General features: G+C 36.9%; 1 protein-coding gene and 1 long non-coding RNA gene across 5 annotated transcripts in view; one reads left to right on the top strand and one right to left on the bottom strand.

Moving 5' to 3' along the window:
• LOC127525425 (uncharacterized) overlaps positions 1–6,735 on the top strand; it is a 7,705-nt gene extending 970 nt beyond the window's left edge. Inside the window, exons 2-3 of one of the 2 annotated variants that reach the window (XR_007933333.1) lie at positions 1,291–1,519; positions 5,729–6,735. This is a non-coding gene — a long non-coding RNA (uncharacterized LOC127525425). Of the gene's footprint in view, positions 1–1,290; positions 2,743–5,728 lie in introns of those variants that run through there. The other variant, XR_007933332.1, reaches the window with a different exon arrangement.
• LOC127525422 (malignant fibrous histiocytoma-amplified sequence 1 homolog) lies at positions 1,295–15,580 on the bottom strand. Of its 3 annotated transcripts, XM_051917961.1 has the most exons (9): positions 15,196–15,577; positions 14,982–15,112; positions 11,347–11,405; positions 11,144–11,269; positions 8,536–8,695; positions 7,938–8,009; positions 5,696–5,783; positions 4,605–4,701; positions 1,355–1,492 (listed from the first exon to the last, which is right to left on the bottom strand). In XM_051917961.1, exons 1-8 carry the CDS (start codon positions 15,334–15,336, stop codon positions 4,645–4,647), a joined length of 834 nt encoding a protein of 277 aa, XP_051773921.1. In that variant the 5' UTR covers positions 15,337–15,577; the 3' UTR covers positions 1,355–1,492; positions 4,605–4,644. The 3 variants fall into 3 exon arrangements, with proteins under 3 accessions (XP_051773920.1, XP_051773919.1, XP_051773921.1); XM_051917960.1 differs by lacking the exon at positions 4,605–4,701 and having other exon boundaries at positions 1,295–1,492; positions 11,150–11,269; positions 15,196–15,580; XM_051917959.1 differs by lacking the exon at positions 4,605–4,701 and having other exon boundaries at positions 1,295–1,492.

The raw sequence follows: 15,580 nt of genomic DNA, 5'->3' as shown, positions 1-15,580 counted from the left end.
TGAAAAGTATGAGCATGTACAGCACTCAGTACTTAGTTGGGGCTCCTTTTGCCTGAATTACTGCAGCAATGCGGCGTGGCATGGAGTCGATCAGTCTGTGGCACTGCTCAGGTGTTATAAGAGCCCAGGTTGCTCTGATAGTGGCCTTCAGCTCTTCTGCATTGTTGGGTCTGGCATATCGCATCTTCCTCTTCACAATACCCCATAGATTTTCTATGGGGTTAAGGTCAGGCGAGTTTGCTGGCCAATTAAGAACAGGGATACCATGGTCTTTAAACCAGGTACTGGTAGCTTTGGCACTGTGTGCAGGTGCCAAGTCCTGTTGGAAAATGAAATCTGCATCTCCATAAAGTTGGTCAGCAGCAGGAAGCATGAAGTGCTCTAAAACTTCCTGGTATACGGCTGCGTTGACCTTGGACCTCAGAAAACACAGTGGACCAACACCAGCAGATGACATGGCACCCCAAACCATCACTGACTGTGGAAACTTTACACTGGACCTCAAGCAACGTGAATTGTGTGCCTCTCCTCTCTTCCTCCAGACTCTGAGACCCTGATTTCCAAAGGAAATGCAAAATTTACTTTCATCAGAGAACATAACTTTGGACCACTCAGCAGCAGTCCAGTCCTTTTTGTCTTTAGCCCAGGTGAGACGCTTCTGACGCTGTCTGTTGTTCAAGAGTGGCTTGACACAAGGAATGCGACAGCTGAAACCCATGTCTTGCATACGTCTGTGCGTAGTGGTTCTTGAAGCACTGACTCCAGCTGCAGTCCACTCTTTGTGAATCTCCCCCACATTTTTGAATGGGTTTTGTTTCACAATCCTCTCCAGGGTGTGGTTATCCCTATTGCTTGTACACTTTTTTCTACCACATCTTTTCCTTCCCTTCGCCTCTCTATTAATGTGCTTGGACACAGAGCTCTGTGAACAGCCAGCCTCTTTTGCAATGACCTTTTGTACTAGAATACAAATACTTTGCTTTGGGACCTTTCATCCCTAATGTCTCCAAAAATATATATAAACCTCTTTAAAAACCATTAATCTTGGCGGAATATTGAAAAATGTACATTCATGTATGTAAAATTTCAGCAAAAGCAACAAAACTGGTGTTTAAGCCTTCATATTGCAGATTTAACACCATAAATCAATCCTGTGATGAAACAATTCTCTCAAAACACACCAGTTATCAGCTGTACAATCATATACTGTGATTTCTTGACTTGTGTTGAACGTTAGTTCCAGAATTCAGGAAGTAATTTGTCATTTTTCTTATAACACTGATCTATTAGGCCCTTAAAATGGCTGCTGCAGACACTGACTGATTCCTGTGGAAATAAACAATGAGGATGATGAAGAGGATGATGGTGGAAGCGGCGCCACCTGCTGCTCAAGTGGAGAACTGTGTTTATTCAAGCCATTCAGAAAAGCATCTTGTGAACTGTGACTTCTCTTCTTTTGCCTCTCTGAAAGATCGAAACGCAACCTCGTCTCCTGGAGGAAGAGTTAACAAGAAACACAGTCAGTTTCTCATTTTTACAGCATGTCAAGCATAATTGCTGATTTAGAGAGTGGAGATAATGTTATAGATTTCAGGAGGAAAGTTTGAGGATTACAGCCTTTATAAACAGATTATTCTTGAATAAATACAGGAACATATGCAAATAAAACAGAGTACATTCTCGTATCCCAGGTTAATGTTCAGAGTAAACGATAAGTAAGTAATCTGTACAATCAACCGATTGTGTTTCTGTGGCTTTATAAACACGCTGATCTGTTTATTCAATCATCAAAATATAGGCTTTCCCTTATTATATGATCATATTTTACCCTGAAGTCTTGATGTTGATTTATGCACACATTATATATCAACTATCCGTACACACTGTAAAAAAATAATTTTTTTCACCCTTAAACTCTGTTATTTTTGTCACTTCTGCTCCATATGAGCAAATCTGCAGAATGATACAATGTTTCAATAAATTCCGTTAGTTAATACATATTGTAACAACACATTTGTTACAGTAGCCTATTTATCAATCGTTGTTTGCAACAGTTAGTTCATATCAGCTCAGGTCCATTAAATAATATTAATAGATACAACTTTTGATTTTAATAATGTATTAGTAAATGTTGAAATGAATATAAACTGAGATTAATAAATGCTGTAGAAGTATTGTTCAGTGTTAGTTCATGTTAACTAATGGTAACAAATCAGATCTTATCGTAAAGTGACACTAATGCATTCTTATCAAAGAGCTGAAAATATGATTGAATTAGCCAAAATATGTAATAAACAAACATGCAAGTGATCAGGATGTGTAGAAACGGGGGTAAATTAATGGGAAAAGCAATTGGTAAAATCAATCCAATACAGAAATGTTGACAGCTAAATCTAATAGACAATGTTTGTCAGAAATGCGAGTAGTTTCACTGCTTCATCTGTTCATATTTTTACTGCTTGCTGAATTACAGTTCATTTAAAGCCTGATATAAGTGTGTTCAGCTTTATCTGCATACACACAGTACACTCATGTAAAGCAGTATATACTAAATATCAAATATATATGAAATCTCAACTGCTTGATTGTTTATATCGTTTCAGCTCTAATCTGATAAATGCAACTTTAAGGTATGAAGATATTAATATATTATAAACATTAACATCATGATTTTCTGTAGAAGCTGCTTTGAAATGATGTGTGTTGTGAAATCGTTATATAAATAAATCCGACTTGACTTTTGTTGCATGTTTAATCCAGCAGGTGGAGCGTTTACCATTAGTACTGGCAGATATTTTTTGTGTATATTTTAAGCGTAAACTCACTTCATTTTAATTCATTTTTCATAAAGCAAGACTTAATATCTTCAGTCATTTTGCTTCTCCAGTAAATGTATCTTTATTTAAGAATGTTTAGATATTTGTGCTGGAAAACAAGACAGAAACACTGAGTCATCTGTGTATCACAGATTTCAGTCTGTATCATTTGTAACATTCAGTTCTGTTCCTGCTCTCGATCACTGACCGCATTGCAGGCCTGAGGTTTATATAGGCTTCATCATTTCATACAGCGACACATTTAGCTTGAAATAGTCCCTCGCCTGCAGCGTCCCATTAGCAGACCTGTGAGTCTGTTCTTCAGTGGACGTCAGCATTACATCGAGTCTTTACTAGCTGCTGATTCTGGTTTGTGTCAGAACAGGAAAACTAAAACCCTTGTTAGAGTCTCTGTAACTCATCTGGATTTATATATATGATCTTTAAAGTGTTCATTCATTTTCCCATTGAGGTCCATTTATAATAAGTTTTTTTTTTTTTGCATAAAAAAGTCATTTTGATTTTTCATCAGCATTTTCCACCTATTTTGAATAAATGCTTACAGTATGTTTTTATCTCAAAATATGAAGGGAAAGATTTGATTCTTCAGGGCCAAATAGAAGGAGCATGTGCTGCTTAAATTGTATTCATAATTTAAAAGAAAGAAACAAGAAATTATATTTGCTTAAGGAAAATGAAGCTTTTTTTGCATTTTGACGTTGTTTTAATGACCATTCAACACATTTCCTTCTAAATTCTCATCACCGTGATGTAAAAAAACAAAACAATGATATATTATTTAACACTCTGGTGCTGTTCGGTCATTTTTGACTGAAAAAATTAATGTCTTTATTTATTTATTTATTTTTACATCAGAATGGTACGAAACTTGGTAAAGGTTTTGGCACTTGCTATGTGAGCACAAAAAGAAAATCATGGACATGATTCGAAAAGATTACATGGTCCTGAGAGAAATAGTCACACTTGTTCCAGTCAAAAATGAGTGCATTGGAAACAAATGCGAGACAAATCTCATCTAGTGGAAGCGTTTGGTACTGCGCCCAAACAAAATCTGACTGAAAGCTCATTTTTTGAGATATCAACCTCAAATTTGGAGCACAACCTGCTTAGATTTATGGCTTTGGTTTTCTCACAGTTTTAGTGTAAAACATGTTTTGGAAAATATATATTTCATATAAAATTTAACTAAAAATCAACTAAAATATAGTACATTCAATTCATTGAAATAAATAATATATATCTGTTATTTTTGACCCCAACACAAGTAGCACCAGAGGGTTAAACTCTAATGTATTCATACATTTTTTTTTTTTTTTTTTTTTTTTACAGTAAAACAGTCAATCATCAGAATGACAATTGGATGCATTATAGTTTTGGAAGTTTTGGTTAACTGTAATAAAAAATAATGTTAAGATTAAAAAAAACAACCTTTTTTTTTCTTTTGATTTTTGTTGAAATGTGATCTGGATATGTTTTTGTGCGACTGATCCTAAACATTAGCTGTACAGCTCATTTTGTATGTGATGCTGTTCTGGAACTTATTGAAGCTTGTTTCCGCCACAGAATAAAAAAAAAGATAAAAAACAATTGCAACTTTCTAACCCCACTTTCTATCTTACAATTCTGAGACAATAAGTCAGAATTGTGAGATAAAAAAAAGTCGCATTTACATGATTTATTTTTTTTATTCAATGGCAGAAACAAGGAATTAGCAAGAGTGAGGATAGACAGTAAAACTCAACACTGGTTGTAAGTTACTCGACTAACCACATGATGTCAGTATAAACACAGTTTCTCCTGCACTCCATCAATCACGTGTCTCTGTTGTGTGGGTCCGATGTGAGGATGTGGAAGTCTTCACACCCTGAAAATAGACCATAAAAACAACCTGAAAACCTCTGAAAATAAGCTGTGGGTTCAATAGTGAGTCACGTGTTCTTGTGGAAATACACTGGCTTTAGTCTGTTGGTTTTTAAGTGCTGTCATTTTTATTTTATTTGTTGCATGTAATGCTGTGATATTAAAACTGCTTTCTTGTAACTTGCATTGATTGTTTGACTTCCTGAATAGTGAAACACTGACACTTTCAGAACATTGAGCTGTCAAATTCTGACTCAGCCAATCACATGAGTTTGGGGGCGGGGCTATCTGTTTGAGTGGCCAATGACAGGGCAGTAGGATTATTTTTTATAAATAACTTTTGTTAGTCATCATTGTTTGATGACACTAGTGGCACAGAAATAACACACATCAGCTTCACTGCAAAAAATGATGTTCTTTCCTCAGTATTTTGTCTTGTTTTCCAGCAAAAATATCTAAACATTCTTAAATCAAGATAGATTTACTGGAGAAGCAAAATGACTTGAAATATGAAGAAAAATGTATCAGAATAAAGCAAGTCTTAAAACAAGAACAAATATTTGCCAAAGGGGACAGAAAAATGAACTTCGTTCAAAAGGAAAACAAGATTATTTTTCTGATCCCATTGGCAGATATTTGTTCTTGTGTTAAGCATAAACTCGCTTCATTTTGATCACACATTTTTCAGAAATCTGTGTGTCAGAACACAACAATAAGACCCTTATTGAAATTATGTAACACTAAATTATATAACACTCATATGTATTTATAAATACGTTTATATGATCATTAAAGGGTACATTTCATCCAGCATTTTATTATAATTCAATTTCCCTTAAGGTCCATTTATAGCTGTTTTGCATTAAAAACAGTCATATTTAACATTTTTATGACCCTTTTACACCTATTTTGAATAAATGCTTGCAGTATATTTTCACTGTACATCAAATGCTTTTATCTCAAAAGGTGAAGGGAAAGATGTGTCTGTGAATCTGAACCTCGTCTCTTCTTCTCCCCGGCTGATCTTCCAGGTCTTTCCGCGTGACTCTGGCCTGATTTCTCTGCTCCCTCAGCAGCTCCTGGACTCTAAAATACACATAAACACACAAACGCATCCCTACAGTGTGTGCTGAATGAAGAACAGGCCTTAAACTGCACTCTAAACACCAGGAATATAGCGCACACTGCAAAGCATCATCTTCTTCCTCAGTACTTCTGTCTTGTTTTCCAGTACAAATATCTAAACATTCTTAAAGTGCTGTTTTTAATATGCTTTGAGACAAACCATGTGCAAATTCATAAGTCAACACCATTGCTGAGTATTTTCTCTTTAAAACTGCAATGATCTACAGTTTCGGTTTGAAATCGCTGGTGTTTCTTACGTCACAAACTACCTTGTAACCAATCACGTCAACGTGCTGGTGGGCTTTAGCATATCATTAAATAGTACCACTCTGAAGCAGTCTCAAGAGAAGAGAAGCGAGGTTATCCCGGTATATTTTTCTGTTGATATGAAAAATCGGGTAGATCTAGCACTATAGCGGGTGAATGATGTATATTACGATGTTATGATGAAGTATATGCCTTTCTTCACTGACGTTGTGTTCAAAGCGTTTGTAAGGATACTGATTGTTAGAAGGCAGCTGTCTGACTAAGATGGCGAACGGGAACATGTTTTGTGTAACATTAACAACACATTATTAGCTGTTTGATAACATAGTCAAGCAAAAGGCTAATCATATTAATTACCGTTATGTGTTCGATGTTGTACGGAGCGATACCATTGTGCAGCGTTTACCTCAGTAAGCTGACCAAGTGGATCTCTGAGCTCGTGCGAGTGAGTGGAGGCGGGGCTAATTAGCATATTCATAGATCCTAAGCAAGGGTGTAGAGTTACATTCAAGCTATTTTAAGGCATGAAGATTTTTTTCCCACAAGAAAAATGTTTAAATGGTTAATTCACCCAAAAATGATGTTGTTCCACACACGTAAGACCTTCGTTCATCTTCTGAACACAAATGAAGATATTTTTGATGAAATCCGAGAGGTATATGACTTGTCCATAGACGGCAATATAATCACCACTGTCAAGGTCCAGAAAGGTACTAAAGACATCGTTAAAACAGTTGATGTGACTGCAGTGGTTCAACCTTTATGTTTTGTGTGCAAAAACCAAACAAAAATAACGACTTTATTCAACAGTCTCTTCTCTTCTGTGTCATTCTCATACGTTGTTTACGTCCAGAGCTTCCAGGTTCTAGTCACAACGCAGACTCATTATTGGACGGCTTCTGCATCTGCATCAGACGCATGCGTTGTGCTGCTCACCTGATCAGCTTTGGCCAATACTGAGCCGGAAGTGTTGAACTGCATTCACTGCGTCAACTGCGTACGAGACTGACAGGATAGAGAATAAATTGTTGGATAAAGTCATTATTTTTGTTTTGTTTTTGTGCACAAAAAGTATTCTCTTCACTTCATAACATTAAGGTTGAACCACTGCAGTCACATCGACTGTTTTAAAAATGTCTTTAGTACCTTTCTGGACCTTGAAAGTGGTGATTATCTTGCTGTCTATGGATGAGCCAGAGAGCTCTCGGATTTCATTAAAAATATCTTAATTTGTGTTCTGAAGATGAACGAAGGTCTTACGGGTTTGGAACGATATGAGGGTGAGTAATTAATGACAGAAATTTCATTTTTGGGTTAACTAACCCTTTAATATGTAATTTTGTTGATTAAAGGTGAGTTTTCAGGGATAGAATTATTGGCTACAAGGGGACTTTAAATCAAGATAAATTTACTAAAATATACATTAAAAAAATGTAACAAAATGAGGTGACTTAAAACAAGAAGAAATATCTGCCAATGGGTTCAGCAAAATATTCTTGTTTTTCCTAATGATTTAGATTATTTTTCTGACCCTGTTGGCAAACAGCTTTTTCTTGTTTTACACAAAAACAACATAGAATTCTGTTTCTCTGGAAGCAATACATAAAATCTTGTATCGTCTTGATTCTTAAGTAAATAAATCTTGTTTTAAGGATGTTTAGATCATTGTGTTGGAAAACAGAGTCCGATTATTTTTATTTTTATTTATTTTTTCCCCTTGAAGAGTTCAGAAAAAGTAACCAGATTTACTCCTCCACTGCTGGAGATCGTAAGATTGACTTTTGCTTCATCTAACTGAGCACATATTCTCACAGCACCATCACTTCTGAAAGCCGCAGTCAGACTCACGTCTGTCTCTGTTTCATCTGGTCTGTCCTGCTCCAGCTCTGGGCTTCTGTTCCTCTCGTCCACTCGTTTCTCCTGACACACAGTCATAGTCTGACGTCAGACACTCATTTCCAAACGGATATATGTTCTAAACACACACAGATAATCATCTACACTCTATATTTTTATATAGTTACAAATAAAACAAAAAGATGATTGGAGTACGTTTCATAAGAAAATACTATTTCAGTTTTTCTACTCCAAAATGTCATGTTTAATTCAAAGTGTTACTTGCTGTTTCTTTGTAATTATGTGTGAAATCTAGCAATTTCTGATAAAAGCATCTTTTATGTAAATGAGACTCTTTCAGACGGTCAGATGTTCTTCAGTTGAATCAGAACATGATCATCAGGTTTCCTTCCCATTTCACTCAAACTGTTAAGCTCATAATATAAATTGTAATGATGCATTTATAAGAATAAACAATAGTAGGTATTTTCAGTAGTGATGATCGCAGACTTTTTCAGACACGGAGACCTGTATGAAGTTTAAACAGCAGCAGAATCTAATAAAGCATCTGCTGTTTCTCTTTCTAAAAAAATCAGCTCTCGCTCAGTACTGGGTTCTGGTCGGTCTGTTGGGGTCGGCGGCCCCTAATTCATCCCTCTCCATCTGGATGATCCTGTGCCGGAGCTCCTGAAAGTGCTGTATGTCTGGATCGTCCTCCTCACACACATCCAGGCTGGAGAGACGCAGCTGCAGCTTCTCCACCTCTGATTCTGAACGAGACACAAACAAGACTCAAACATTCAAACATGAGCACTGAGGTCTTCTAACACAAAAACTTCATTTATTAATGGTTTTTATGTCATGTCAGTCATCACTATTACCCTGCAAAAAATGATCTTCTTCCTCAGTGTTTTTGTCTTGTTTTCCAGCACAAATATCTAAACATTCTTAAATCAAGATACAGTTATTTACTAGTGCTCACTGTGATTTGATCACTAAATGACTTCTCTTAATGACTTTGCTCATATTTTTCAATATTTTAAACCGTTGTTAATGTTAACTAAAACTGAAACTACAATACTACTGGTCAAAGGTCTCTTCTGCTCACCAAGGCTGCATTTATTTGATCAAAAATACAGTAAAAAAACTGTGAAGTATTATTACAATTTAAAATAGCTGTTTTCTATGTTAATATATAGTAAACTGTAATTTATTTCTGTGATCAAAGCTGAATTTTCAGCATCATTACTCCAGTCTTCAGTGTCACATGATCCTTCAGAAATCATTCTAATATGATGATTTGCTGCTCAAGAAACATTTCTGTTTATTATCAATGTTGAAAACAGTTTGTGTGGAAACTGTGATACATTTTATCTTTCATGATTCTTTGATGAATAGAAAGTTCAAAAGAACAGCATTTATTTGAAATAGAATCTTTTGTAACATTATAAATGTCTTTACTGTCACTTTTGATCAATTTAATGCATCCTTGCTGAATAAAAGTATTAATTTCTATTTTTTTTTTAAAAGATCTTGTATACCCCAAACTTTTGAACAGTAGTATGTCTATTTGTTTCCAACAAAAATATGAATATTACTGTTTTTACTGTATTTTTGATCAAATAAATGCAGCCTCTGTGAGCAGAAGAGACTCTTTCAAAATCGTAATTATTCCAAACTTTTGACCACCAGTGTTAAACTGTTTTTGTTAGTTGAAATAAAGCTGAAATGCAACTATCATCATTTTTCAGAAAGCAAGACTTAAAGGGGTGGTTGATTGTGATTTCACTTTTTTAACTTTAGTTAGTGTGTAATGTTGCTGTTTGAGCATAAACAACATCTGCAAAGTTACGACGCTCAAAGTTCAATGCAAACTTTGCATTTCTTTTAAAAAAATTCTCTGTTTAAGTACTACAACAAACGGCTGGTAGGGACTACAACGAGCTTCTTCCCGGGTTGGTGACATCACTAACCCTAAAATTTACATAAACCCGCCCCTGAGGACACACAACAAAGCGTGTGAGGCCATGTTGGGCTGCTTTAGAGAAGAGGAAGAGTTGTTGTAGTAGAGTGTTGTTGCCATGCCGTCATTTTACACCGGACTGCTTCACAAACGAGGGTCAATTCAACGCTGGAGTTGCACAAAAGATTAACATGACGGCACATGCTAGTCGATGAGTTGAATCAACTCCACAGCAACTACATAAATTTATCCACTAACCGTTCAGAAACGTCCAGTTTCATTCTGAAAGTTGTAACTTCTTCCTGAGTCTCTCCATCAGTGTCGACTCCGGTTTGAACAATGTAAGGCTGAACACCGTTACTGACAATCCTCATTTTGTCTGCATGAGATTCTCCAGCTTTGTTGTTGTTGAGCAACCGAAGCACGAGCTGTTAAAGCTCCGCCCTCTTCTGGAAAGCGGGCCGGGAACAGCAGCTCATTTGCATTTAAAGGGACACACACAAAACGGCGTGTTTTGCTCACACCCAAATAGGGGAAAATTTGACAAGCTATAATAAATGATCTGTGGGGTATTTTGAGCTGAAACTTCACAGACACATTCTGGAGACACCAGAGACTTATATTACATCTTGTGAAAAGGGGCGTTATAGGTCCCCTTTAATCTTTTTTGCTCTATATTCAACTTCCGAGTTTAAATTTGTCTTCGTGTCAACATCACAGAATGTGACGTTTTCAGAAAACAAGACTTATGTTCAGTCATTTTGCTTCTCCATTAAATATTTCTTGATTTAAGAATGTTTAGATATTTGTGCTGGAAAAATCAAGAAAATCATTTTTTGCAGTGTAATAAATTTCAGTTCAGTCTGAGAGGTTTTTAGGCCAGCGTTCTCTCCAGTCCTGCTGATCACTTGATTTTCATCTTCAGCCTCATTAAGATCTCAGCATTATTCCCCAATAACGCGTAATCAAATGAGAGCGGAGTTGAACACTTGTTAGTCTAATGAGTCTCAGATTACATTGAGTCTATATTGGGTTATTGATCATATCCACTGGACTGAAAGCACGAGCGCCAGAATCCAGCTGAGCAGCTCGTGCGTCTCCAAGGGAACAGAACTCACACCAGTCAGGCAGAACCAGGGCAAGGAGCTATTTTTGAGGCAGGCCATCCTTTTTATGCAAAGCCACAGATGGCAAAGCGCACACACACACACGCACACGCACACACATCTACACCTCGCTCTCAGGTTGTTTTCACCTTCACCTAGTTGAGAGCGGCGCAGGTAGTGGAGGATCTGCGGCAGGCCACGGTCCAGGACGTCTCGGGGAGGGAATGTGAGAGGGCAGTTCCTCAGGCTCAAGGCCTTCAGCGTGATCAGATTACCTGCAGGAGAAGAGAAGCGTCACATGAACCAAACACACATTTATCACGTCCTCTGTATGATATACTGTAAGACGCACCCAGCTCTGGGGGAAGCTCTGTGATCGGATTGCCCTCCAAAAGTAATGTCTTCAAGCACCTTAAAGACAAGAATGAATAAATTCTTCAGAAAACATGCATGAATATCTAATATCTTAAGATTTAAAATCCTAATCTTTATTAAAGATGGTTTAGATATTTGTACTGGAAAACATACAAAAATACTGAGTAGGAAAATCATTTTTACAGTGCAAATGCAATTATCAATTTTAATGCTTTCCAAGATCTTCTTTTTTCATTCTTTTAAAACAAAGCTTTATTTACAATGATGTAATCCCTGTCTTTGTGGAATACTGTATCGTGATTGGTCGTTGCCGTTGTTCTGTGGCCTAATATTTGTGTCTAAAGCTGTAAAATTGATCACACTGCAAATAAAATGATACTCTTCCTTAGTATTTTGTCTTGTTTTTCAGCACAAATATCTAAACATTCTTAAATAAAGATACATTTACTGGAGAAGCAAATTTACTTAAGTTCGTTATTTGTCATGTATTTTAATGCATTCTACTTTCTAAAGGCATATTATAATGTATTGTGACTGTGGTTATAATTATTCGTGAGACTAATGCATTATAAGAAGGCGTAATTAATGAAAATACTAAAAATACTTTTATTATACATTATATAAAGGCTTTAAGTAAAGTGTTACCAATTATTCTTCTACCTCATTGGCAGATAATTTTTCTTAAAAAGTCATTTTCCTATACAAGTAAATGTATCTTGATATAAGATTAACTTTATACTGGAAAATGAGATAAAACTACTGGGGAAGATTATGATTTCCTTTATATCTGTGCTTGTTTCTTTCCTATCACTCCACACTGATAAAATCATTCACACTCAAATCACCATTTTATAGTTTATTGTTATATTAATCATATATGGTTTTCGCAGCGATGCCATAAAAGAACCATTTTTGGTTCTCTGATCAGTTCTTAAAACAACCATTACTTTCTTAGTATGAACAACATGTGAATAATCTAAAGAACCTTTTCCACTATTAAGAACATTTAGTGCAATGGAAAGATTCCATGGATTTTAAAGGTTCTTCATAGAACCATCAATGCCAATAAAGAAAACTTTATTTTTAAGGGGCAGTTCACACAGAACACGATTTTGCAAGGTCTTAAGATAAAGTTGAACTTTTTTTAAAGGTACACTATGTAACTTTTTTTGTTTAAAATGAACAAAATTTAAATAATGAGTTGATACATCATCAATCCTTCTCCCAAAACGTGTTTTTGTCTTACCCTGATTCACTAAGCCTATTATAAGTGTTTATATTTTAGACCTGATGGGATAGTTTTCACGGGATATTTTGTACATGCGTCACTCGCCCATGCGTGTCTCGTCATATCCATAGATAGAGAAAAGTTGCTCCGGCTGTTTTGATGCATGTCTGGTGTGGGAGTGGCAGAGGTTAGTTGTCACAACGAGCGAATAAGGTTGACATGGAGCCCCTAAATCAAAATCACTTGTTTTAAAGGATTAGTTTACTTTCAAATGAAAATTAGCCAAAGCATTACTCACCCTCAAAGCATCCTAGGTGTATATGACTCTCTTCTTTCTGATGAACACAATCGGAGAAATATTAATAAATATCCTTACGCATCCGAGCTTTATAATGGCAGTGAATGGGGGTCACTAATATGAGCTGAAGAAAGTGCTTCCATCCACATCCATCCATCATAAATATGTGCTCCACACGGCTCCGAGGGGTTAATAAAGGCCTTCTGAAGCGAAACGATGCATTTGTGTAAAAAAAAATCCATATTTAAACAAAACTAGACCACCTTCCGTATTCAACGTATGAAGAAAGTGTAAAACTGTTGCAGTTTGCAAAGCTTACACTACGTCATATGCCTTCCCTATTCAACTTAACTGACGCGATGCCAGTTTGCACTTTCTTTGTAACTTGAATACGGAAGGCGGTCTGGCGGAAGCTCGATATTTGACTTCATTACTTGTTTAAATATGGATATTTTTTTACACAAACACATTGTTTCGCTTCAGAAGGCCTTTATTAACCCCCTGGAGCCGTGTGGAGCACATATTTATGATGGATGGATGTGGATGGATGCACTTTCTTCAGCTCATACTAGTGACCCCCATTCACTGCCATTATAAAGCTCGGATGTGTCAGGATATTTATTAATATTTCTCTGATTGTTTTCATCAGAAAGAAGACAGTCATATACTGTATATGAAGGTATATTTGGTGCAAAACAACTGAGCATTTCTGATTGGCCGAAATTCTCTGATCTCAGAACAGTGCCCGCCGCTGCCTCTACAGATGCACAGCTCACTTTTGCTCCACATTTCCATAGACATATGGTGCAAAAGGGAGAGCGCGCAAAACTTGTCACTTGAAAGCGAAAAACAGTGTTTGAGACTCGTCGCAGCAGATTCAAGCAGTTGTATTTATGTACTTGTGTTTGTGAGAAAAAATTCTACAAGTGTGCAACTCTCATTTGATGAATTCACATACTGATTTGCGGATGAGCAAAATTTGTCCGTGACTTCACATTTTTTGATGCGGGTGTGTGAACACGTTTTGCACCACATTCACTGCGTCAACTGTAGCAAAAATGTGAGCGTACGAGTTTCTTAATTTGTGTTTTGTAGAATAGGATTTCTGCACCTGCAATGAAGAATTTAAGAAGGTGTAACTGTTGTGTTGTGTTTGTGGGAGAGAAAAAAAATCTACAAGTTTGCAACTCTTGAAACATTTTTCTCTGTGACTTCAAATTTACTGATACACATGTGTGGCCATTCTCTACAACTACAAATTCCACTGTCACAGGTGCTCAGTTGTTTTGCACCAAATATACCTTCATACATACACCTAGGATGGCTTCAGGGTGAGTAAAGCTTGGGCTAATTTTCATTTGAAAGTGAACTAATCCTTTAAACAAACGCCGAACAGAGGAGAGTCTGCTGACAGATAACGCAGCAGAGCTTGTAATAAAACAAGAATCAACATCGGCTTGGCTTTTTAGAGATGGCGAGAACTGAGGGATTTGAAATGTTGTAAAAGTGATACAGAGATGATGGTGTATTTATTACTCAACAGGTGAGTAAGAAGTTTTACTGAACAGATAAATTGCCGTATATATCGCTTTCTAAAGGAGTTCACTTTAAAGCACTGTCTGCTGTGAAGGGTCATTTCGTTATGGTTGTAGCGCTGGAATTTATTTTCAAGGATGTCCCGTGTCTATTAATAAAAAATAAAAAAAAGCTACAGTAATGTCTTCAGCTAGTCAGCTTGAGATCCTTTCCATCTAAACCAGTTATATCTCTTAAGTCTAGTAGTCAATGTTTTATGAGCAGTAGGACAATCATATTCATCCGCACCGTCACGCAGAGCCGAAGCACAACCAAAACAATGTTCTTCCGCAAAATGCATGCAGTTTTGTTTTTGTTTTTGGCCAAATGATACAAACTTGGGCGCCGCGTTTTTTTGAACGCCGTACATGCACGTCCGTCAAGCGCATGTTTACACAGAAAAACAATGGAAAAGTAGCGCAGTGGAATGGAAGCACGCGCTCTGTGTGAACCGGCCCAAGAGTGGACTATTTAACATGGACTATTCCTTTAAAATGCTTGTTTAACTCACATGTGCTGGCCGACAGCGACTGGAAGAGCTGTGATCTGATTGTTCCTCACATCCAACCAGACAAGAGACGGAAAACTGCTGAAGAAATGCTCAGGAAACCCGCTGATCTCATTACCCTCCAGATACAAACTCTACAACACGCACGTGAATTATATCAGCAAAACTGTACAAGTTATGACGTCATACAGTCAGACTGAACGAGTACATTGATCACCTTTAGATGCGTCATCTGTAACACAGAAGCTGAGATGTCCTTCAGTCCTCTTCTGCTCATGTGCAGCATGTCGTTCAGGGATGCAGATTTTACGGCTCCTTCTTCACAGTCGAGGCTCAAATGGAGATGATCATTCATCATTCCAACGTTCAGAGCACTGCAGCAGAGCAACGCAATAATACTGTAGTAATAAAATATAATCGGTCATATTTCTGCCATTATCCGCGGCTGTTGAAAGGTTATGGTGTAATATTTACATCTGACTGTCAGCTGGGATGTTGTGAGTCGTTGCTATGGTGACGGCGCATGAAAGCGAAACCAAAACCACGGTGACCGTCGGAGGCCAAACATTAAACGCGTTTGAAAAATACAGAGAATGCATCAA

Source organism: Ctenopharyngodon idella, chromosome 13 (genome assembly GCF_019924925.1).
Source record: "Ctenopharyngodon idella isolate HZGC_01 chromosome 13, HZGC01, whole genome shotgun sequence".
Taxonomy (NCBI): Eukaryota; Metazoa; Chordata; class Actinopteri; order Cypriniformes; family Xenocyprididae; genus Ctenopharyngodon; species Ctenopharyngodon idella.
The sequence above is the reverse complement of the archived record's forward strand: the minus strand, read 5'-3'. Positions and strand labels throughout refer to the sequence as shown.